This window comes from Ascaphus truei, chromosome 15 (assembly GCF_040206685.1).
Source record: "Ascaphus truei isolate aAscTru1 chromosome 15, aAscTru1.hap1, whole genome shotgun sequence".
NCBI classification, from domain to species: Eukaryota; Metazoa; Chordata; class Amphibia; order Anura; family Ascaphidae; genus Ascaphus; species Ascaphus truei.
In genome coordinates, this window is record NC_134497.1 from 19,940,929 (window position 1) to 19,967,295 (window position 26,367).

Below are 26,367 nucleotides of genomic sequence, written 5' to 3' on the forward strand. Positions count from 1 at the left end.
CCTTTGGCTGTTTTTATTTTTCATTGTAATAAATTTTTATCAATCTGCACCATCATCTTCTATGTTATCTCCTTTCTGGGAACACATGGGAACCATGTCTGAGTGGTAATGCTGTGAACAGATAGAAAACCTGGATGAATGACATACAACACGTGGGATTCGTGATATCTGAAAGAGAAGAGGTTTAAAGCACAGATTGTCTCAAAGGAACAACAACACAGAAAGTCTGTAAATTCATTACTTTAATCTGTCGTGGAGTCATTTATTGGTTCTTGTGGCTGCGCAATGGTCTTTTCCTTTTTGTCTATTATTCACTAGGAGGAGTCCGGAACTAACAGCCAGGAATTGGATCATCATCTCTCCATCAGCTGGAATATTGAAAAGAACTTTCCATATCCATTTGGACTAATCATTGGACTGGGGTATTGTTGTAGCCTGGAGCCTGGTCACTGCATTTTTGTATTATTGTCTGAAATGAGTTTGTGAGGAGTTTGTTAGGCAGAGACCCTTTGGCAGCTTTCACTTAGCAGTAAGCTTATTATTCACTTATTGTATTTACACACTCATATATTTTATTTTTTGCGCTGAGATATAGGGTTAATCATTTTTAGTTAATTTTTATAATAATATTGCCAGCACTGCGTTGGAGATCTTATCTCAAAATGGCGTCTAGTCACGTTGCAGGCCTGTTACGGTGTGTGTTCTACAGTTGCGGGATCCGGGCCTGCCGGCTGTGTCTCTGGTTGCGCTTTAACAGCCTGTCCAGTATCTGGATCTCTCTTGCTGTGGGCTCTCCTCTTCTCTCTTTCTGTGTGTGTTGGGGATGTGTTTCTGCTGCGGTCTCTCTCTTTCTCTCGTCTTGGCTAGTGGTCTCATACAAGCCTTCCCTTTCGCCTTTGAGTGACAGGCTGTCTATGTAGCCCCTCTCACTGTCCCTTGGGCTGTCTCTCAGACCGTCACTCCCTATCTCTGTGTCTGTCTCAGCCTGCCAGTTGGTCTTCAGATTCCATCTGTGTTTTTTTTTGTCTTCTCCAATCCCATATCTCCTGTCATGTGTTGCCAGGCAGATCAGGGGCCGTGTCTCTTATTCCTTATCGCACCATGCGATGGGTGGAGCAGATTCACTCTGTGTGGTCCACAGTATACATTACTTTGCAGCAGGAGCTTCATATGTATAGATCTATATTTCCTAATAACTTTTAAGTGATTATATATATTTTTTAAAGCCCAAGTCTCCACTCAACTTTAAATAATTCTATTTAACCTGTAATATTTTGGGTAAAAAAAGGCATTAATCGCCCAAATGGGATCCCTTAACCATGTCACTGCCATTAGTACACTGTGGCCCTAGGAGGGACTGACCCCTTAACCATGTCACTGCCATTAGTACACTGTGGCCCTAGGAGGGACTGACCCCTTAACCATGTCACTGCCATTAGTACACTGTGTCCCTAGGAGGGACTGACCCCTTAACCATGTCACTGCCATTAGTACACTGTGGCCCTAGGAGGGACTGACCCCTTAACCATGTCACTGCCATTAGTACATTGTGGCCCTAGGAGGGACTGACCTCTTAACCATGTCACTGCCATTAGTACACTGTGGCCCTAGGAGGTACTGACCCCTTAACCATGTCACTGCCATTAGTACACTGTGACCCTAGGAGGGACTGATCCCTTAACCATGCCACTGCCATTAGTACACTGTGTCCCTAGGAGGGACTGACCCCTTAACCATGTCACTGCCATTAGTACACTGTGGCCCTAGGAGGGACTGACCCCTTAACCATGTCACTGCCATTAGTACACTGTGGCCCTAGGAAGGACTGTCCCCTTAACCATGTCACTGCCATTAGTACATTGTGGCCCTAGGAGGGACTGACCTCTTAACCATGTCACTGCCATTAGTACACTGTGGCCCTAGGAAGGACTGTCCCCTTAACCATGTCACTGCCATTAGTACACTGTGGCCCTAGGAGGGACTGACCCCTTAACCATGTCACTGCCATTAGTACATTGTGGCCCTAGGAGGGACTGACCTCTTAACCATGTCACTGCCATTAGTACATTGTGGCCCTAGGAGGGACTGACCCCTTAACCATGTCACTGCCATTAGTACACTGTGGCCCTAGGAAGGACTGACCCCTTAACCATGTCACTGCCATTAGTACACTGTGGCCCTAGGAGGGACTGACCCTTAACCATGTCACTGCCATTAGTACACTGTGGCCCTAGAAGGGACTGACCCCTTAACCCTGTCACTGCCATTAGTACACTGTGGCCCTAGCAGGGACTGACCCCTTAACCATGTCACTGCCATTAGTACACTGTGGCTCTAGGAGGGACTGACCCCTTAACCCTGTCACTGCCATTAGTACACTGTGGCCCTAGAAGGGACTGACCCCTTAACCCTGTCACTGCCATTAGTACACTTTGCTCCTAGGAGGAACTGACCCCTTAACCCTTTCTCTCTTTAGGTGGACCGGTACCTGCTAAAGAACGGCCGGCACATCATCCTGTTGGCAGAGGGCCGCCTGGTGAACTTGGGCTGTGCCATGGGTCACCCCAGCTTCGTCATGAGCAACTCCTTCACCAACCAGGTGCTGGCTCAGATCGAGCTCTGGACCAACACGGACAAGTACCCCGTCGGGGTGCACTTCCTGCCCAAGAAGGTGAGGCGGGCGGGCGGGGGGATCCATACACGCCATCTGCAGATATATACCACACAGCAGGTGGATTTGGGGGGTCGGCAGCTATAAATGTCAGAGGTGTCGGTAACGCCTCATCAGGGGGGCTCAATTCCAGCCTTCAAACTCCCCCTGCTTCAGCACAGGTGGCTGAATACTGCACCACCTGTGCTGACGCAGGGATATCCTTAAACCTGATCTGTTGGAGGGGGAGGGCGTCTTGGGGACTGGCATTGCGCCCCCCCACGCTACACGTTATGTGGATTTACAATGGGTTCTGGTCCACACTGGCACTGAGAGGGTTACAGAGCAGGCGTTGAATGGGCGAGTTCTCTCATCCGGTCCCAGGCTGCCTCGTCAAGCGAGGAATGTAATTATCAGGGATCCCCTTTTTTATTGTGGGTTTTCATTGGCACATCTGCCCTAATCCCGAACGTAGGGCCGTTCACACCCGCTGACCGCGTCTCTTAATGACCAGCCTCAGGGCTGGGCAGGTGTTGCCAGCGTGTGGTCAGTCTGCTGCCCAGCACCCAGCCAGCTTCCCCTCCACCCCGGCCGCAGGGTGTTTCTCATTTTAATAAGCGGATCTCGCATGATTACGCTTCTAATTGGGTACCCCCCCTGCCGGCTGATTTCAATTAACTTTTAGAGTGTCTGGATTCCATCAGAGGAGCTGAAAGGATATTCACTCGACAGCCTGGGGTTTTATCCTGTGTGTAAAAGGTACTTTCAGGGCGAGAAGGTGCAGGGGGGACAGGACAAGGCACAGGAGCGGTAAAAAAAAGGGACCGTCACTGGGAAACCATTGTTTAGTGCGCCAACTACACGAGGATTTCCAATAAGGGGACAGTCACGGTTAGGAGAGGGTGACGTTGAGGGACACGCTGATTAGAAGAAAATGGTGACGGCGAGAGGAATACGCTGGTTAGAAGGAAAGGGTGGTGTGATAGGGACAGTCACGGTTAGAAGAAGGACAGGGTGACGGTGAGAGGTTCGGTGTTGCTGTGGGTTTTTAGTGATCAATGTCACACTTCGGTTTAGAGAAACGTGAAATGTTTCGGCCCATGAAGAAAGCGCCTTTATTCCATGTTACTTCAGCCATGTACATGGTGTTCCAATGTGTCCCAGATGTAGCTCTTGGTACTTGCTGTGGGCGCCTTTCTGCTGTCTCAACACCTCCTTTTCGTTGTGTCTGTGCAGTTGGATGAGGCTGTGGCGGCCGCTCACCTGGACAAGCTGGGGGTGAAGCTGACCAAACTGTCGGACAAACAGGCCAAGTACCTGGGACTGGAGAAGGATGGACCGTTTAAGCCTGACCACTACAGATACTGAGCGTGTGGCTGACCCAAAGACGACCCAACAGGGAGAAGACCTTCCAAAGCCCTTGGCTACACCCAGACTCCTCCTCATACCTTTTAGTCTTTCTTCCCCTCCATCCCCGGGGACATCACTGCCTTCTAAGTCTCTTCAAACTTCTTCTTTTTCTGAACCATATGTGGTCTTTATTGTGGGTTAGAAAGTCGTGTCTCTCCAAAGCACTTCCCCTAGACATGTCCTCATGTTCTGTTGTACGTTTAAGACTGAATTGGTTTATCCGGATTCCAAAGTGGTTTACTGTAAGGTGCATTCGGTGTGTCACTGTTCCTTGACTCTCTTTTTTCCATCTGTCCCTGGGGATCTCAATCTGGCTGTTTTAGTACGTTGTATAAAACTCTCGAACTGTCTTTGCTTCTAATCCATTGTCCATGTGGTCTAAATATCCGACTAAAGTTCTTTATCTCCATCCAAGGTCTTTCTACCTCTTTCAGTCTTACCCGCTTCTTCTCTCCAGGACTCATAAGACACCCAGTGTTTTACGCTTTCGCAGAACTGATTTATATTCTCCTCCTGTTAACACGTGTTGCCGTATGCACCCCCCCCTGCCAAGTCGAGTTTGTGAGCCTGCTGGTCACCCTGAGCAAGTGATTTAAAGCTCTCAAAAGCGGTTTACTTTGGTCCACTGTTTCACGAGCTCGCGATTTTTGTAACGGTTGTGCCAATAGAATCTTGGTTATTTGTGAAATTTTGCAGTGTGGATTCCTTTATTTGAGTACTTTGGGTGTGAAGGTTTTATTTATGTTTGTTTAAAGATTGTTACTCTGGTATAGAAGGTGCCACGTGGATAATCTACTGCAGGCTTTGGGGCCTTTTATCAAATCAAAAACAGCTACAGCAGAATATAAACTTCTTTTTTATTTCCCAACATTTACAGGGGGACGGGGTCCGACATCCCTCGTGGGACACCGGAAATAGGGTACTTACGGGTCTGACAAGGACCCGTACCCGGAAACTGAAGGGTAGAGAGACTTACCTAGGTGTATGCTATAATTTTATCTTCGAGGAGCTGCGTTAAAAGGTATGAGAACCATCTACACTTCAGGATTAATCCAGTTTGCTGGAATTTTATCCCCATGAAAATGTAAATGCTAACAACCAATTTTGAAAGCACACTAAAATAATTAGAACAGGAAGTTCTCTGTGATGTCAGTTATGGGATGGGAAGCTCCCAGTGATGTCACAGTGTGATGTCACAGAACATTCAGCCCCCCCAGGTGACGGGGAGATACAATGTCACTAGATGACCCAGCAGCAGAGATACTTCTAACACCAGGGCCATATCGTTGCTAAACTCTGACATGAGACCTCCATTTTAAAATCCCGCTCTGCAAACACCCCCCCACCCCCCTCATCTGCTGTCACCCAACGGGCACTGTCATCGGCAGAGCCAGGAGTGACCTCACCGGGAGGTGACAGCCGGGACGCTGAACATGGCGGCACACTGAGGGAACCGTGACGCACATCACTTGGGAGAGGATTAGCGAGATTATTTTAGTATGTCATACGGTTGATATAATAAAAATGATCTATAAAATAATTCTAACCACACGGGACACAAGTCTCCCGCAGCGTAAACAAATCCGGCAGTGGGCGCAATGGCGCAGCGATCCCAGCTGTGTTAAATTCGCACAATGCCAGCTGTAAACAGTTAAAAGTACAACAGGGAACTTCTATACGAATGTAAAAAAAATACTAGTTTTCCTTGTCTGTTAACGAACGTTGTGCAATAGTTTTTCCCCCAGAATCCCTCGCCCTGCCAGGCTTTCATTGCACGCACACGGGGTCTGTGCAGGAACCCGTCTCGCCCTGCGGCACACTTTCCAACAGCCTGTATCTCTCTGCCGGTTTCTTCTGCTTTGCTGTGACTTTTACAGGCGCCTCCGTTTTAAAAGTGATTTATATGGGTCGTGTCTCCCAAACCGTTTTGATCTGCCGCTCCCAAATCCAGGCTGGCGGCGGCAGTAGGAGAAGTGCGTGCGGGTGAAGATGGGGGGCTTGTTGCAGAGCCATGTGGATCAGATGTTTTATTACAAGGGGGGGGAGGGGCTCAACGCCAGTCCTCAAGGGCTGCCAACAGGTCAGGTTTTCAGAATATCCCAGCTTCAGCACAGGTGACTCGGTCAAAGTCTGAGCCACCTGTGTTGAAGCAGGGACTGATTGAGCCACCTGTGCTGAAGCAGGGATAACCTGGAAACCTGTCCTGTTGGTGGCTAATGAATGAGCAACCTGTGCTGAAGCAGGGATATCCTTAAGATGACCACCTCTTGCTTTATTATATTTAATTGATCTTTATATACATTTTTCTTTATTTGAAGAAGCCACCCCCTCTCCCACTTAATTCTAAAATCGTTTCTTACCGCGGGGGGGGGAGCGGGGTTTATTTAAAACATTCTATCAGTATAGTTAGCTTTTTTTAAAGAGCTTAAAGAATCTGTTCCCCCTTACAGAATTGTTTTTACATAGGGGGTGAGCAGGGGGTCTCCGGAACGGAACCCCAGTAACTTCAGCTCTGGGGACCCCCTACTTCCGGCCATACAGACATTCGTAGGGGGTGTCGGTTGCCGCTTGGCTAGCAGGGGTTCACGTAATGGCGGAGTTTCGGCGCGCCCTGCGGGCCAATAGGAAGCTGTGACATCATCCGGCGCGGCTCCCTACTGGCTCATGTGATGCAGGAGCGTTAAACTCGCAGGATATACCGGCGCCCCCTTCGGAGGTAAGTATCTCGGGGGGCAGGGGGCCCCCCCAGATCTGAAATGAATGAAGGTTCTGCTGCAGAGACCCCCTGCTTCAATCATATGTTAAAAAAAAAAAAGGACCAATTTCTGCCTTTTTAAAGTTAAAAAAAAAAGGCTGTTTCCTGTAAGACGGGAATAATGTCGGGGTGCGCGTGGACTCTTAACGAGTAATTATTGGGGTGCGCTGCCAGGTCATTACCGCTGTTTGTTTGGGGTTTGGATAGCACGGAGCCTACCTATATATGCTTTAAAAAAAAAAAAATTAAAGAGCGTGGGTTATTTTTAACCGAGGTACAGAAAGGTTTACAAACAGTCTTATCACATAAGAGTTTAGGTAAAGATGGTAAAAACAAGTGTGGAAATACAAAAAAAATATGTTGTAAAATACTCTGGATATCTGCTCAAAAGAGCCAATCCAAGCGGCACTTTACAAAGAAATTATATATATTTTTAGTTTTAATATATATGCAGCATTTGATTACTTTTTATTGAAAACTGATTACCTAAGCTGCCGCTCGATTCGTTCTCCCATGATCAGAAAAACGAAGATCCTTCTTCCTAGGGTTAACCAAATGGCCGCCTTTGGTTTCAAATCAATCCAGTGAGTGTAACTCAGCAGCTACAATGTATCCTCACATTACTAAGGTAACCTCTATCGTTAGTTTGCAGCTCTAACTGCTGGGAACATTTGCAACAAATTATCCGAAATAGGAAAGTGTTGCAAAGATCTTGCACTGCTGCCGAAGAAGGCTAAAATTGCTCCTTAAAGTTGCAGTTCAAGCAATATCATGCATGTGTTTTTTTTTTTTTTTTTTTATATAAATCAGTTCTGTAGTAAGAAAAAATACTTTTAGCATTTTCTGTTTTTAAAAAATCAACTTTGAAAGACCAATTTTATTGTATTCTATTTTTAAAAGCATGCTTATTGCTATAGCAACCATTTACATTCCCCATATTTAAAGATGTCGTCAAACTTTGCCGACCAATAGACGGAGAATGAATTGTCCGGCAGCTATGCAGTTCTTTAGGTAAGTAGAGATTGCCCACATGAAACTACTGAAGTAAAAAAAACGAGAGCTTTAACTGCAATATCCTCTTTTCTATAAGGAGGTTTTGCATCCCTCAGCCCCTTATTTTTGACCTTTCTAAGTGGGAGGAAGTCGCTCTGCACTTCTGGGATAAAAACATGGGGGATATCAACAGGTGTAGCCTTTCACGCCGGGCTGATGATGTCACTGCCCTCACTTGGGAGAAGCCAATGAGCAGGAAGGACAAGACAAGCAAAGGACTCTGGGAAATAGCAGCCACGGTCTCTCGAGCTAGATCGTGTTTCTGACATTTTTAACGTGGTCGGAGGCCTCCCAGGTATACAGGTAGAGGGGCCGCGTCAAAAATACATGTACAGCAACGACATGGACCCCATGAGGGTATCCACGTGTCCCGCAAGTTTCCAAACCTGCTTCACTCACCCATGTCATTCAGTGGTTAAGCTGCAGAGGATAGTGGGTAGTGACATGCAAATGAGCACATCGGGTGTGTCACTTTTAGCTTCCTGTGTCCACTTTTTACATGGATTCCCTAGAGCTGCTGCATGACACAGCTTAGCCTGGGACATGCGAGTGCAGAGCCAGTGGACCCGCTCAGGGACAGCAGTTAGGACTGGGAAGCCAGTATCACAGACTGGTTATAAAGTGACACCATACATTTAAATCCAATATATGTATGTACAGTATGCATACCTTTCTGTGTGTAGCGCCAGCTATGTTGCAGAGCGCTTATATAGGTGCCGAAGTACCACGAGATATTCATGGAAATTAGATGTTCAGAAATAAAAGTAACACAAGGAAAAGGAGTCCCTGACCCGAAGAGCTTACACTCTAAGAGGTAAGTAGTGAGAACTTATAGCGCCAGTAGGAGGGTGTTAGGGTGTGTCTGCTTTGTAACGGGTGTTTCAAGATGGACCTTGAAGATGGAGAGAGAGGGGGCTAGTCCGATATTAAGGGGAAGAGCGTTCAAGAGGCGTGGGGCGGAGAGAGAGGGTTTAGGTGGGAGAGAGCTTTAGAGACAAAAGGGGCAGAGAAGACATTCTTGAGAGGAACACAAGAGATGGGCAGGTGCAAAGCGAGATATTAGGGTAAGGAGCAGAGGGGTGTATAATGAGAAATTAGGGTGAGATGTGAGGAGAGTATAGTGAGATATTAGGGTGAGATGTGAGATATTAGGGTGAGATGTAGGGTGGGGCAGAGGAGGGTATAGTGAGATATTAGGGTGAGATGTGAGGAGGGGCAGAGGATGATAGTGAGATATTAGGGTGAAATAAGGAGAGAGAGGGGTATATAGCGAGATATTAGGGTGAGATATAAGGAGGTGTAGAGGAGGGTATAGTGAGATTAGGGTGAGATGTAAGGAGGGGCAGAGGAGGGTATAGTGAGAGATTAGGGTGAGATGTAAGGAGGGACAGAGGAGGGTATAGTGAGATATTAGTGTCACGTACGACCCCCTGCTAGCACGCGACCTGCATACGGGACAAGGGTTAATACCGACGCTCGCAAGCGCACCCACTCTTCACCTCCACAAAGGTCCGTCAAATGGACAATATCCCCTCTTACAGGATCAAGGATCAATACACAGCCCGCAAGCTGTCCCACTCTTCACCCACTCAGGGGTCCCTCAAATGAGTTGTATCTCTCCTCAAGCCGTCCCAATATACCACCGCCACGAACAGCACACAAGTGAGCACGTGACTTAGATATGCAACCAGGGTTAATACACAAAGGCTTCTCTAGCAACCCCCCTTTCTCCTCTGCAAGGAACCAGCGAGTTAGTCTTAACCCCTACTCAATTGCACATCATAACCATCCACTGCCACCACCTGAAGTTATGCAGCTATGATAACAGATCTTAGAATAAAATATCCGCCAGGGCCTCAGGTCCCTGTTAATTATAGGAAAAACGATGCACTTTAACACAAAATCAGCTGTAGTAACATGTGCCCGAATTTAGCAAGTTATTCTCTCCAGCGTGCACAAAGTTCATTCAGAGCCCAAAGCATTACTTATTAAATCTACTATATATTTCTGAAAGTGTCCTATGTGTCCGGGTCTGTATGTGTCTCCCTGTGTCCCTCCCCGTGTCCCTAGCGGCAATCTCATTGGACCATGGGCCAGGCCAATGAGATTGCTCCCTTGGGCCGCCCGCCCCCGCACACCTCTCATTGGCCTGAGGCGGAGTGAAGGGGCGCACACACACACACACACATCACTATAAACACACACACACACACACACACACATCACTATACACACACACACACACATCACTATACACACACACACACACACATCACTATACACACACACACACACACACACACATCACTATACACACACACACACACACATCACTATACACACACACACACACACACATACACATCACTATACACACACACACACACACACACACACACACATCACTATACACACACACACACACACACACACACATCACTATACACACACACATCACTATACACACACACACACATCACTATACACACACACACACACACACACACACACATCACTATACACACACACACACATCACTATACACACACACACATCACTATACACACACACACACACACACACACAAACACACACATCACTATACACACACACACACACACACACCACTATACACACACACACATCACTATACACACACACACACACACACACACACACACACACACACACACATCACTATACACACACACACACACACACACACACACACACACACATCACTATACACACACACACATCACTATACACACACACACACACACACACATCACTATACACACACACACACACACACACACACACACACACATCACTATACACACACACACATCACTATACACACACACACACACAAACACACACATCACTATACACACACACACACACCACTATACACCACACACACATCACTATACACACACACACACACATCACTATACACACACACACACACACACACACATCACTATACACACACACACACACACACACACACATTACTATACACACACACACATCACTATACACACACACACACACACACACACACACATTACTATACACACACACACATCACTATACACACACACACATCACTAAACACACACAACCCCCCCCACACACACGGTGTTACATACATTAGCGGGGCTCACAGTGTTAGCAGCACATCTCCCGCTCTCTTCCCCACCGGTCCCGGAGGCTCCGCCTCTCCCTGTTTCCCGCGCTTTCACCCCCCCCCCCCCCTCCACGTGGGAGCTGCCGGACGGGTGAGGGAGTTGCCGGACTAGTGAGGGAGCTGCCTTCACCTCTCCTCACCCCCCCTCACCTTCCCTCACTCACTCACTTCCCCTCCACCCCCCCCCGGCGCCGCTACAGTCAGCGGGGGAGCGCGCGCCAGGGACACAGCGGGGGAGCGGCCACAACACGCTGCCTCCCGCCTCAGATCCACGTGGGAGCGGCCGGACGGGTGAGGGAACGGCCTTCACCTCCCCTCACTCCACCTCCCCTCCCTCCACCTCACCTCCCCTCCACCCCCCCTTAACCTCCCCTCCACCCCCCCTTAACCTCCCCTCCACACCCCCCTTAACCTCCCCTCCACCCCCCCTTAACCTCCCCTTAACCTCCCCTCCACCCCCCCCCCCTTAACCTCCCCTCCACCCCCCCCTTAACCTCCCCTCCACCCCCCCCCCTTCACCTCCCCTCCACCCCCCCCCCTTCACCTCCCCTCTTCCCCCCCCTTCACCTCCCCTCCACCCCCCCCTTCACCTCCCCTCCACCCCCCCTTCACCTCCCCTCCACCCCCCCTTCACCTCCCCTCCACCCCCCCTTCACCTCCCCTCCACCCCCCCTTCACCTCCCCTCCACCCCTCCCCTTCACCTACCCTCCACCCCCCCCCTTCACCTACCCTCCACCCCCCCCCTTCACCTACCCTCCACCCCCCCCCTTCACCTACCCTCCACCCCCCCCCTTCACCTACCCTCCACCCCCCCCTTCACCTACCCTCCACCCCCCCCCTTCACCTCCCCTCCACCCCCACCCCCTTCATCTCCCCTCCACCCCCCCCTTCACCTCCCCTCCACCCCCCCCTTCACCTCCCCTCCACCCCCCCTTCACCTCCCCTCCACCCCCGCTTCACCTCCCCTTCACCTCCCCTCCACCCCCCCCTTCACCTCCCCTCCACCCCCCCCCTTCACCTCCCCTCCACCCCCCCCTTCACCTCCCCTCCACCCCCCCCTTCACCTCCCCTCCTCCACCCCCCTTCACCTCCCCTCCTCCACCCCCCTTCACCTCCCCTCCACCCCCCCCCTTCACCTCCCCTCCACCCCCCCCTTCACCTCCCCTCCACCCCCCTTCACCTCCCCTCCACCCCCCCCTTCACCTCCCCTCCACCCCCGCTTCACCTCCCCTCTACCCCCCCCTTCACCTCCCCTCCACCCCCCCCCCCCTTCACCTCCCCTCCACCCCCCCCTTCACCTCCCCTTCACCTCCCCTCCACCCCCCCCCTTCACCTCCCCTCCACCCCCCCCTTCACCTCCCCTCCACCCCCCCTTCACCTCCCCTCCTCCACCCCCCTTCACCTCCCCTCCTCCACCCCCCTTCACCTCCCCTCCACCCCCCCTTCACCTCCCCTCCACCCCTGCTTCACCTCCCCTCCACCCCCGCTTCACCTCCCCTCCACCCCCGCTTCACCTCCCCTCCACCCCCGCTTCACCTCCCCTCCACCCCCACCTTCACCCCCCCTCCACCCCCACATTCACCGCCCCCTTCACCCCCACCCACCTTCACTCCCCCCTTACAACCCCCCCATCCCCACCACCTCCCCCCCCTTCCCACCACCTCCCCCCCCTTCCCACCTTCCCACCACCTCCCCCCCTTCCCACCACCTCCCCCCCTTACCACCCCCCCTTACCCCCTCCCTTCCACCCCCTTCATCTACCCTCACCCCCTTCACCTCCCCCCCAGCCCCCCACCTCCACCCTTCCCACCTACCCCCTCCACCCCCCCTTCACCTCCCCTCCGCCCCCCCTTCACTTCCCCTTCACCTCCCCTCCGCGCCCCCTTCACCTCCCCTCCGCCCCCCCTTCACCTCCCCCCCGCCCCCCTTCACCTCCCCTCCGCCCCCCTTTCACCTCCCCTCACCATCCCCCCTCACCACCCATCCTCACCTCCCCACCACCCCCCACCACCCCTCCAACCTCACCTCCCCTCCTTCAATGCCTTTCGTCCGCCCTCCTGCCTCTGCCTTTCGCCCACCCGCACTTCTGCCTTTCACCCGCCCACCGCTCACACCCCTGTGCCACACAGCCGCCGCACGCACTCAACAGACACCCGCCACTCGACACACACCCGCCGCCTCTCACCCACCCCACACACTCGACACACACCTGCCGCATCCTGCCCCTACGCAACAATATCACTGACCAGCTGTCACCCGCACTCGCCACACACCCGCCGCCTCACACCCTAGCAGGACCCCGACCCACAGCCAGCACTCACTACCCACGCGGCACCCGTACTGAACACCCACCCGCCGCCTCACACACGCTCACACCCTAGCAGGACACACGCCTCACATTTTTACATCTGTTATGTCACCAAAATATACATTGTACTGTGGTGTGTTTACAATAAACCATTTTTATACAACATCGTATTACATGTTATTCCATCTTTCTTTTCAACATTATTATCCAACCTTTACAACAAATACTCACCTATTGTTCCACGATTTATAAATAATACGACCTATTACGCATTTACATCCCGGGCAACGCCGGGTCTCTCAGCTAGTGGTTTAATATATATATATATAACAATACAGTGCTTAACTTACAGAAAAGGTATTACAAAATAAACATACAATTACAATATAAGGCAGAACAGCTTCTTAAAATAAAAGGGGTAAAACAGAAAATCCTATACAGTACCTTACCACATGCTATGGATTTTCCCCAGAGAGGTACTGGTTCAGAGGATGAGGTCTGACCTGCTATCCAAGCATGCCCCTAGTCAGATCTGCCCAGTAACAACCTGGCCCAGACTTAGATACAATATTTTCATAAGCCCACCCCTTTCTACAGAATACTTTGAAAGTCAGAGCAGACAGAAACAGTTCTGCCCAGTTTCAGACTCAGCATTTGGTATTTTGTACACACGTGTAGCGCATTAACCCCTCAAGCACCAAAGGGATTAAAAATACCCAATAACTCATGACATTATCATGACAATTAGGGTGAGAAGTAAGGAGGGGCACATGTGTGTATAGTGAGATATTAGGGAGAGATGTAATGAGGAGCAGAGGAGGGTATAGTGAGATTAGGGTGAGATGTAAGGAGGGGCAGATGAGGGTACAGTGAGAGATTAGGGTGAGATGTAAGGAGGGGCAGATGAGGGTATAGTGAGATATTAGGGTGAGATGTGAGGAGGGGCCGAGGAGGGTATAGTGAGATATTAGGGTGAGATGTAGGGAGGGGCAGAGGAGTGTATAGTGAGATATTGGGGTGAGATGTAAGGAGGGGCAGAGGAGGGTATAGTGAGATATTAGGGTGAGATATAAGGAGAGGCAGAGGAGGGTATAGTGAGATATTAGGGTGAGATGTAAGGAGGGGCAGAGGAGGGTATAGTGAGATATTAGTGTGAGATGTAAGGATGGGCAGAGGAGGGTATAGTGAGATATTAGGATGAGATGAAAGGAGGGGCAGAGGAGGGTATAGTGAGAGATTAGGGTGAGATGTAAGGAGGGGCAGAGGAGGGTATAGTAAGAGATTAGGGTGAGATGTAAGGAGGCGTAGAGGAGGGTATAGTGAGATATATAAGGGTGAGATGTAAGGGGGGACAGAGGGGGGTATAGTGAGATATTGGGATGAGATGTAAGGAGGGGCAGAGGAGGGTATAGTGAGATATTAGGGTGAGATGCAAGGAGGGGCAGAGGAGGGTATAGTGAGATATAAGGAGGTGTATAGGGAGATATTAGGGTGAGATGTAAGGAGGGGCAGAGGAGGGTATAGTGAGAGATTAGGGTGAGATGTAAGGAGGGGCAGAGGAGGGTATAGTGAGATATTAGGGTGAGATATAAGGAGAGGCAGAGGAGGGTAAAGTGAGATATTAGGGTGAGATGTAAGGAGGGGCAGAGGATTGTATAGCCTTACAAAGTGAGGAGGAGAATTTTGTAAGTAACACAAGATTTAATAGGAAGCCAGGAGAGGGATTTCAGCAGGGGAGATGCTGAGACAGATCTAGGAAAGAGTTGAGTGATTCTGGCAGCAGCATTTAGGATAGATTGGAGGGGAGACAGGCGAGAGGCAGGAAGGCCGGACAGCAGGAGGTTACAGTAGTCAAGATGGGAGAGAATGAGGGCATGGGTTAGAGTTTAGCAGTAGAGGGACAGAGGAAAGGGCGTATCTTAATGATGAGAGAAACATTGTCAGGTTTTAGCGACAGCATGAATGTGAGAGGAGAATGTGACCCCTGGGCCGCGTGCTTGTGTTAGTGGGTGTTTAATTTATTTTATTTATTTATAAAATGTGTTACCAGGAAGTAATACATTGAGAGTTACCTCTCGTTTTCACATCTGTCCTGGGCACAGAGTTGAGACAAATAATACATGGTTACAAATACAGTTACATTAAATGAACAGGGTATACATTATATACAAGACATTGCGTGCACAGTTAGAGATAATATATATTATAGGCGAATGTAACAGTTACAGACAAGATTAAAATGTGAGACAGCTTTAGTTTTAAATGAACTTAGACTGGTGGCGGCTGTGAGAGACTCCGGTAGATTGTTCCAGTTTTGGGGTGCATGATAAGAGGAGAAGGAGCGTCCGGATACTTTGCTGAAACTTAAGACCAAGGTTGGGATAGATAGCACTGCCAACAGTAGTGTAGAAGGGGACAGTAGGGCCAGGTTTGGGAGGGAGTATGAGGAGCTCCGTCTTCGATATGCTACATTTGAGTTGGCGACGGGCCATCCAGTACGATAAAGTGACGTGTGTAGATAGAGAAGAGGTCCCAGGACAGACCCCTGGGTACCCCCACAAAGAGGTGGAGAGAGAAAGAGGTGTTAAAAAAAGGGAACCTGAAAGTCTGATGGGATAGGTAAGAGGAAATCCGGGCTAGAACGTTGTGAAGGATATCAAGAGTATGGAGAACATGAAGGAGAAGAGGGTGGTCCGCAGTATCAAAGGTCGAGTAATATAAAAAGGGTGTAATGACCAGTGGTCTGTGGCAGCATCAAGGCCACAAGCCACTTTGGTTAGAGCTGTTTCAGTGCATAAACCAGATGGTTGAGATGTTCTCCACGTCAGATGTATGTAAGGTAGGAGCATGGTGACCGATGTTTGGCTGGTAATTCAAACCATGTTGAGAAGTTCTGGGCCTGGAAGTTTCTCCCCTTGGGTCCCGGCTCTGGTTTTTGTCATGTTTTGGACAATAAGCCTCCCCTTGTGTCCCAGGATCTCTGTATCTGCAGCTCTCATGCACAGATGGAATCTTGGTCTTCACCCAATGGTTCTGCTCATTGTCAGCCTGTCACCCCAAGGACAGCCGCATCTTCAACCAATTTGGAAACCCCCTTTAGAAACTCGTAGAGTGACACAGTGTGCTCGACTTGGGATTCGGGGAGAGCCTGGCCATTAACTGCTTGACTTCCATTCGGTAAAGATCCGTACCCAGAGAGGTTTGCACAACACAGTGGAGGGGTAATAGGAGGAGTTATATGGGGTAATAGGAGGGGTTATAGGGAGCGGTTATATGGGGTAATAGGAGGCGTTATAACCACTCACTAGAACGCCTCATTATTACCCCATGTAACTGCTCCCTATAACTCCTCCTATTACCCCATATAACCGCTCACTATATGGGGTAGTAAGAGGAGTTATAGGGAGCTGTTATATTGGGTAATAGGAGTTATAGGGAGGGGTTATATGGGGTAATATGAGGCGTTATAGGGAGCGGTTATATGGGGTGATAGGAGGAGTTATAGGGAGGGATTATATAGGGTAATAGGAGGAGTTACAGTATAGGGAGCGGTTATATGGGGTAATAGGAGGAGTTACAGTATAGGGAGAGGTTATATGGGGTGATAGGAGGAGTTATAGGGAGCGGTTATATGGGGTAATAGGAGGAGTTACAGTATAGGGAGAGGTTATATGGGGTAATAGGAGGAGTTATAGGGAGAGGTTATATGGGGTAATAGGAGGAGTTATAGGGAGCGGTTATATTGGGTAATAGGAGGAGTTACAGTATAGGGAGAGGTTATATGGGGTAATAGGAGGAGTTATAGGGAGGGGTTATATGGGGTAATAGGAGGAGTTACAGTATAGGGAGAGGTTATATGGGGTAATAGGAGGAGTTATAGGGAGAGGTTATATGGGGTAATAGGAGGAGTTATAGGGAGCGGTTATATTGGGTAATAGGAGGAGTTACAGTATAGGGAGAGGTTATATGGGGTAATAGGAGGAGTTATAGGGAGGGGTTATATGGGGTAATAGGAGGAGTTACAGTATAGGGAGAGGTTATATGGGGTAATAGGAGGAGTTATAGGGAGAGGTTATATGGGGTAATAGGAGGAGTTATAGGGAGAGGTTATATGAGGTAATAGGAGGAGTTATAGAGAGAGGTTATATGAAGTAATAGGAGGAGTTATAGGGAGAGGTTATATGGGGTAATAGGAGGAGTTATAGGGAGCGGTTATATGGGGTAATAGGAGGAGTTATAGGGAGCGGTTATATGAGGTAATAGGAGGAGTTATAGGGAGAGGTTATATGGGGTAATAGGAGGAGTTATAGGGAGCGGTTATATGGGGTAATAGGAGGAGTTATAGGGAGCAGTTATATGGGGTAATAGGAGGAGTTACAGTATAGGGAGAGGTTATATGGCGTAATAGGAGGAGTTAAATAGAACAATACCAGTGTTCAAAATGATTACAACTTGCAATAATATAAGACGAAAGAGCAACCACAGGCATAACCATATACACGGAGCCCCACAGATACTTTACTTGTACTGGAAAGCACAAAAACGCACGATTTTCCAGTAAGTATGAAAATATTTATTATAGATTGGATCTGATATAAAAATAATATTGATAACTCAGTGACAATATGCAGATAAGAAAATCTGTTAATAAAGAGTATATATATATAATATATATATACACACATTTCAATACTGGTGAAATGTGCATCTGATACTTTAACAGGCAAAATATTATGTCGAGGGAATGAATACATTGTATTATATAATGATGCCGAGTATCTCTCTAAACATCCAGTCCTCTATACATAGTGCAAATATACTCACCCTAATATTCTTGATTAAAAGTGACGTGTGACATTTAACTCATACAAATTGTGTACTCATCATCCTCAATGTAACTACCTAAGGGGTGGCCAACTCCAGTCCTCAAGGGCCACCAACAGGACAGGGTTTCAGGATATCCCTGCTTCAGCACAGGGGGCTCAATCAGTGTCTCAGTCATTGGCCAACTCCAGTCCTCAAGGGCCACCAACAAGACAGGTTTTCAGGATATCCCTGCTTCAGCACAGGGGGCTCAATCAGTGTCAGTCATTGGCCAACTCCAGTCCTCAAGGGCCACCAACAGGACAGGTTTTCAGGACATCCCTGCTTCAGCCCAGGTGGCTCAATTAGTCGCTTAGTCTTTGACTGAGCCACTGATTGAGTCACTTGGACGGAAGCAGGGATGTCCTGAAAACCTGTCCTGTTGGTGGCCCTTGAGGACTGGAGTTGGCCGCCCCTGGACTAGAGAATTCCTCTCTAAACCCAAAACAATGCCCAATAACGTAAATACAATGACGGTTACTGGGATTCTTATTTGAGGTAGGGGCTTGTGTACTAAGGTGTATATTGGGGCTTGTGTACTAACGTGTATATTGGGGATTGTGTACTAAGGTGTATATTGGGGATTGTGTACTAAGGTGTATATTGGGGCTTGTGTACTAAGGTGTATATTGGGGCTTGTGTACTAAGGTGTATATTGGGGCTTGTGTACTAAGGTGTATATTGGGGATTGTGTACTAAGGTGTATATTGGGGATTGTGTACTAAGGTGTATATTGGGGCTTGTGTACTAAGGGTATATTGGGCCTTGTGTACTAAGGTGTATATTGGGCCTTGTGTACTAAGGTGTATATTGGGCCTTGTGTACTAAGATGTATATTGGGCCTTGTGTACTAAGGTGTATATTGGGCCTTGTGTACTAAGGTGTATATTGGGCCTTGTGTACTAAGGTGTATATTGGGGCTTGTGTTCTAAGGTGTATATTGGGCCTTGTATACTAAGGTGTATTTGGGGCTTGTGTACTAAGACGTATATTGGGGCTTGTGTACTAAGACGTATATTGGGCCTTGTGTACTAAGGTGTATATTGGGCCTTGTGTACTAAGGTGTATATTGGGGCTTGTGTACTAAGGTGTATATTGGGGCTTGTGTACTAAGGTGTATATTGGGCCTTGTGTACTAAGGTGTATATTGGGCCTTGTGTACTAAGGTGTATATTGGGGCTTGTGTACTAAGGTGTATATTGGGGCTTGTGTACTAAGGTGTACAGTATATTGGGGCTTGTGTACTAAGGTGTATATTAGGGCTTATGTACTAAGGTGTATATTGGGCCTTGTGTACTAAGACGTATATTGGGCCTTGTGTACTAAGACGTATATTGGGGCTTGTGTACTAAGGTGTATATTGGGGCTTGTGTACTAAGACGTATATTGGAGCTTGTGTACTAAGGTGTATATTGGGGCTTGTGTACTAAGGTGTATATTGGGGCTTGTGTACTAAGACGTATATTGGGGCTTGTGTACTAAGGTGTATATTGGGGCTTGTGTACTAAGACGTATATTGGGGCTTGTGTACTAAGGTGTATATTGGGGCTTGTGTACTAAGGTGTATATTGGGGCTTGTGTACTAAGGTGTATATTGGGGCTTGTGTACTAAGATGTATATTGGGGCTTGTGTACTAAGGTGTATATTGGGGCTTGTGTACTAAGACGTATATTGGGGCTTGTGTACTAAGACGTATATTGGGGCTTGTGTACTAAGGTGTATATTGGGGCTTGTGTACTAAGGTGTATATTGCGGCTTGTGTACTAAGACGTATATTGGGGCTTGTGTACTAAGGTGTATATTGGGGCTTGTGTACTAAGACGTATATTGGGGCTTGTGTACTAAGACGTATATTGGGGCTTGTGTACTAAGACGTATATTGGGGCTTGTGTACTAAGACGTATATTGGGGCTTGTGTACTAAGGTGTATATTGGGGCTTGTGTACTAAGGTGTATATTGCGGCTTGTGTACTAAGACGTATATTGGGGCTTGTGTACTAAGGTGTATATTGGGGCTTGTGTACTAAGACGTATATTGGGGCTTGTGTACTAAGACGTATATTGGGGCTTGTGTACTAAGACGTATATTGGGGCTTGTGTACTAAGACGTATATTGGGGCTTGTGTACTAAGGTGTATATTGGGGCTTGTGTACTAAGGTGTATATTGCGGCTTGTGTACTAAGACGTATATTGGGGCTTGTGTACTAAGGTGTATATTGGGGCTTGTGTACTAAGACGTATATTGGGGCTTGTGTACTAACTAAGGTGTATATTGGGGCTTGTGTACTAAGGTGTATATTTGAAAATGTGTGTGCGTCAACTTTTTAATGGCTGAAAGTAGTATAAACTTTCCAAAAATGTGTGCGGTGTGAGGGTCGTTCCGTGGCTTATACGTGGGACGTGGCGCTGGGTGCCTGAGATGTGTGTTGGCACAATGGACATTAAAGCAGAATTTGGGGTATTTGTTTTATTCATAACTAGTATTAGTAACTATCAGTTATTAGTGTAATATTACAGTGTGTGTAATAGCCGCACTGTGACAATAACACCGTGTGTTACCTGTATAATGAGACGTCCGCGCCGAACACCTGACTGATACAATTTAAATGAACAGAATTACGTGTATGTTTTATTTATAACTAGTGTCAGTAAATATAAATGATACTGTAATATTATGTATAACCGCAGAGAGTAAATGTGATTGGTTGATATGATGCTGCTGATAATATTATGTATAATAGCCGCGCTGTGATTAACACCGTGTGTTACCTGTATAATGAAACGTCCGCGCTGCGTGTAATACATTCTGGGGTGATACAGAGCGACGCCGTTCTGCGCTAACATCATACACAGACTGTTTCGGGTTTACGCCAGGTTCGCCTTTGCGGACGATTTTGACGCAGTTTCTCCGCTGTTCGCGTGCCCAGCGACGGCCATTCCTCTGCGCCCACACAATTGGACGCGCGTATTTTTGAATGTGGAATTTGGAGGGTCACGCCCGGGACTCGTACAAGCGTCCGTGTGACACGGGATTTGCGAGTGCCAATGTGGCAACTAAAACAGCCGTGTCCCACGCTTAGTACACAGGCCGCTTAATTGCGCGGAGGATTTAATGTGGATATAGTTGTAATATGCTTTGCTAACAATCCCACGTGTGAGCACATTCGTCTCTCAGGCAAGTCTGCAACGTTGCCCTTCCCCATTATCTCTTAGCATACCGTGCTTCCACTGCAGCCGGGGATTCTGGGTAATGACAGGAAATGAGCACACAGTGTGTCACTCTTTACCTCACATCCATGGTAACATGGGATCCCTATAAGTTTATGCCTGCCGCATTACTCGGCCTTTTCAGCATAGCCTGGGTTGCAGAAGTGCAGAGCCGGCAGCCCTTCTCATAGACGGCTTTTTTTTTTAAATTTAATGATGTAACTATTACATTTAATGAGATCAAAGGATGTTGAACGCACCTTTTATGAGATCTCAAATGGCTGCAGATCTCCAGCTTATTAGATGTAGAGACGGGCGGATATGTCGAAAGTCGATTCGCCGTCCTGGGAGAACCGAGGGGAATTCTGGGATTTGTAGTCCGGGGAGGGGGGGGGTGAACCACTCTGTGATTTAAACTACAGTCTCCGTGGTGACTCCCCGCCTGTACATACTGGCCTCTGAAGTGGGATTCTCAGCAGTTGGGGTAGCCCATTTTGTAGTAGCAGACGGTCTGGAAGACGTGGCAGTGACAGATGGCACAGTGTTCACAGCAGGGGCGAGCGGGGGGCTTGCAGCTGGACAGGAGGGGCACGCAGTTTAGGGGAGGGGGCGGGCGACGTTTTTTCTTGGGGGCCACTTTCTTCTTTTAGGGGAGAGCAAAAGAGAAACATTGATTACCGGTGCAATCCCACTTAGCTCACACACAAACCCCCCACTTTGTAACACTGTCAATCAAGTTGCTGCTCCATCCCTTAATGGACCAATCGGAAGAAAGGGGCGGGGCAGGCTGCCCGGGACAGGTAGAGAGGGGCGGGACTTGGTCAAATTCGCAGCGCTTTGGACTTTCCCGAGAAAGTTCGGAAATTCAACAACAACAAAAGTGGAAAGAAAAATTCAAAAGCATTTCAAAGTTGTCGGATTTCACCAGAGAAGAAAATTCCCCATAAAAATGCACCAGAAAGGAGCGGGGCTGAGGGGGGGGGGGGCAGAGAGGAGTGGGGCTGAGGGGGGGGGAGGAGTGGGGCAGAGAGGAGTGGGGCTGAGGGGGGGGAAAGAGGCGCGGGGCTGAGGGGGGGAAAGAGGCGCGGGGCTGAGGGGGGGGAGAGAGGCGCGGGGCTGAGGGGGGGGAGAGAGGCGCGGGGCTGAGGGGGGGAGAGAGGCGTGGGGCTGAGGGGGGGGAGAGAGGCGCGGGGCTGAGGGGGGGAGAGGCGCGGGGCTGAGGGGGGGAGAGGCGCGGGGCTGAGGGGGGGGGGCAGAGAGGCGCGGGGCTGAGGGGGTGGCAGAGAGGCGCGGGGCTGAGGGGGGGAGAGGCGCGGGGCTGAGGGGGTGGCAGAGAGGCGCGGGGCTGAGGGGGTGGCAGAGAGGCGCGGGGCTGAGGGGGGGAGAGAGGCGCGGGGCTGAGGGGGGGGGAGAGAGGCGCGAGGCTGAGGGGGGGAGAGGCGCGGGGCTGAGGGGGGGCAGAGAGGCGCGGGGCTGAGGGGGTGGCAGAGAGGCGCGGGGCTGAGGGGGGGCAGAGAGGCGCGATGCAGGACTGACGGGAGGGCTCAGGGGCGCGCAGAGGGGGGGCGGGGCAGAGGATGCGGGGGGAGGGCGGTGTCTGTGGAGGGGGGTCAGTGGATGCGGGAGGGGGCTCAGTGGATACGGGAGGGGGGTCAGTGGATGCGGGAGGGGGGTCAGTGGATGCAGGAGGGAGGGCAGTGGATGCGGAAGGGGACAGTGGATGCGGAGGGGGGCAGTGGCTGGTCAGAGCAGTTGCCACCATGCCCGGCTCTCCCCCTGCGGCAGGCTTCTCTCTCCCTGTCTATTCCACGCCGAGGTATCTGAGGCTGACGCACGCCGGGTCTCCCTCTCACGCCGGCGCACACTGGAAGCCCAGCTGACTTCCGGTGCTGACGTCAGAGGACCCGGCGTGCGTCAGCCTCAGACACCTCACCGTGGGACAGACAGGGAGAGAGAAGCCTGCCGCAGGGGGAGCCTGCCAGGTCTCCGGTTCAAAACCGGAGACCTGGCAACCATAGTTAGGGGAGGAGTTATAGGGATCGGGTATAGGAGCAGTTATAGGGATCGGGTATAGGAGGAGTTATAGGGATTGGGATTAGGAGGAGTTATAGGGTTTGGGTATAGGAGAAGCTATAGCCGGTAGGGTGACCAGTTGTCCCGGTTTAGCCGGGACAGTCCTGTTTTTTTAATGGCTGTCCCGGCTGCCCTGCATTCTTTAAAATGTCCCGTTTTTTGTGGCTGTTCCGGTTTTGGCCATCAGTGCAGGGGGGGCAGCAGAGAGCAGAGAATGCAGGAACAGGCAGAGGCCGGTCTGACTGTAGCGGCAGAGGGTGGGGGCGGGGTTACAGGCAGAGGGTGGGGGCGGGGTTACAGGCAGAGGGTGGGGGCGGGGTTAGAGGCAGAGGGTGGGGGCGGGGTTACAGGCAGAGGGTGGGGGTGGGGGCGGGGTCACAGGCAGAGGGCGGGGTTAGAGGCAGAGGGTGGGGGCGGGGTTAGAGGCAGAGGGTGGGGGCGGGGTTACAGGCAGAGGGTGGGGTGGGGGCGGGGTCACAGGCAGAGGGCGGGGTTAGAGGCAGAGGGTGGGGGCGGGGTTACAGGCAGAGGGTGGGGGCGGGGTCACAGGCAGAGGGCGGGGTTAGAGGCAGAGGGTGGGGGCGGGGTTAGAGGCAGTGGGTGGGGGCGGGGTTACAGGCAGAGGGTGGGGGCGGGGTTACAGGCAGAGGGTGGGGGCGGGGTTACAGGCAGAGGAGCCTCAGCAGTGAGACAGTGGGAGCTTCGGTGTCTGCTGCCAGGGCTCAAGATGGCTTCCCCCCCCAATGTTCCTCAGAGGCAGGTAGGGACCAGAACGGACACACACGAGAGGCGGGATAGAGAGGCAGCATGGGATGGGAGGGGGAAGAGGCAGCATGGGGGGGAGGAGGGGGAAAGAGAGGCAGCATGGGGGGGGGGGGGGAGAAGAGAGGAAGCATGGGGGGAGGGGGGAGAGAGGCAGCAGGGGGGGGGGAGAAGAGAGGCAGCATGGGGGGGGGGGAGAAGAGAGGCAGCATGGGGGGGGAGAGAGGCAGCACACACAGAATGGGGGAGAGGGAGACACACAGAATGAGGGAGAGAGAGACACACAGAATGAGGGAGAGAGAGACACAGAATGGGGGAGAGAGAGACAAAGAGAATGGGGGAGAGAGAGACACAGAGAATGGGGGAGAGAGAGACACAGAGAATGGGGGAGAGAGACGCACACACAGAATGGGGGAGAGAGACACAGAGAATGGGGGAGAGACTCACACACAGAGAATGGGGGACAGACGCACACACAGAGAATGGGGAGAGAGACGCACACACAGAGAGACACAGAATGGGGGAGAGAGAGAGACACAGAGAATGAGGGAGAGAGAGACACACAGAATGGGGGAGAGAGACACACAGAATGGGGGAGAGAGAGACACAGAGAATGGGGGAGAGAGACGCACACACAGAGAATAGGGGAGAGAGACGCACACACAGAGAGACACAGAATGGGGGAGAGAGAGAGACACAGAGAATGAGGGAGAGAGAGACACACAGAATGGGGGAGAGAGACACACAGAATGGGGGAGAGAGAGACGCACACACAGAATGGGGGAGAGAGAGACACAGAGAATGGGGGAGAGAGAGACGCACACACAGAATGGGGGAGAGAGAGACACAGAATGGGGGAGAGAGAGACACAGAGAATGGGGGAGAGAGAGACACAGAGAATGAGGGAGAGAGATACAGAGAATGGGGGAGAGAGAGACAAAGAGAATGGGGGAGAGAGACGCACACACAGAATGGGGGAGAGAGAGACACACAGAATTGGGGAGAGAGAGACACACACAGAATGGGGGAGAGAGAGACACAGAGAATGAGGGAGAGAGAGATACAGAGAATGAGGGAGAGAGAGACACACAGAATGGGGGAGAGAGAGATACACAGAATGGGGGAGAGAGAGAGACACAGAGAATGAGGGAGAGAGAGATACAGAGAATGAGGGAGAGAGAGACACAGAGAATGAGGGAGAGAGAGATACAGAGAATGAGGGAGAGAGAGACACACAGAATGAGGGAGAGAGAGATACAGAGAATGAGGGAGAGAGAGATACACAGAATGAGGGAGAGAGAGACACAGAATGAGGGAGAGAGAGACACACAGAATGAGGGAGAGAGAGACACACACACAGAATGAGGGAGAGAGAGACACAGAATGGGGGAGAGAGAGACACAGAGAATGGGGGAGAGAGAGACACAGAGAATGGGGGAGAGAGAGACACAGAGAATGGGGGAGAGAGACGCACACACAGAATGGGGGAGAGAGAGACACAGAGAATGGGGGAGAGACGCAAGCACAGAGAATGGGGGAGAGAGACGCACACACAGAGAATAGGGGAGAGAGACGCACACACAGAGAGACACAGAATGGGGGAGAGAGAGACACATGGGGGAGAGAGAGACACACACACACACAGAATGGGGGAGAGAGATTCACACACAGATGGGGAGAGAGACGCACAAACACAGAATCGGGAAGAGCGAGACACAAAATGGGGGAGAGAGAGACACACAGAGAATGGGTAGAGACAGAGACAGAGAATGGGGAGAGAGCGTCACACACAGAATGGGGGAGAGCGAGAATGGGGAGAGAGCCAGAATGGGAAGGGTGGAACGACAATGGAGGGATGGGAGGGAGAGAGACTGGGTGTGTGTAAGGCTGGAGGAGTTATAGGGATCGGGATTAGGAGGAGCTATAGGGATCGGGATTAGACGGGATTGGGTATAGGAGGAGCTATAGGGATCGGGATTAGGAGGAGTTATAGGGATCGGGTATAGGAGGAGCTATAGGGATCGGGATTAGACGGAGTTATAGGGATCGGGTATAGGAGGAGTTATAGGGATTGGGATTAGGAGGAG

General features: G+C 50.4%; 2 protein-coding genes across 2 annotated transcripts in view; one reads left to right on the forward strand and one right to left on the reverse strand.

Annotated features, from left to right (window-relative positions):
- AHCY (adenosylhomocysteinase) overlaps positions 1-4,748 on the forward strand; it is a 16,154-nt gene extending 11,406 nt beyond the window's left edge. The window contains exons 8-10 of the mRNA XM_075571209.1: positions 1,068-1,140; positions 2,477-2,671; positions 3,887-4,748. Of these exons, the coding sequence (XP_075427324.1) occupies positions 1,068-1,140; positions 2,477-2,671; positions 3,887-4,018 (400 nt within the window). The 3' untranslated portion in view covers positions 4,019-4,748. The remainder of the gene's footprint in view (positions 1-1,067; positions 1,141-2,476; positions 2,672-3,886) is intronic.
- A 15,647-nt stretch (positions 4,749-20,395) lies between these two features.
- The window catches only part of ASIP (agouti signaling protein), a 72,591-nt gene continuing 66,619 nt past the window's right edge, over positions 20,396-26,367 (reverse strand). Inside the window, exon 4 of the mRNA XM_075571910.1 lies at positions 20,396-22,088. Coding sequence (XP_075428025.1) covers positions 21,918-22,088 — 171 coding nt within the window. The 3' untranslated portion in view covers positions 20,396-21,917. The remainder of the gene's footprint in view (positions 22,089-26,367) is intronic.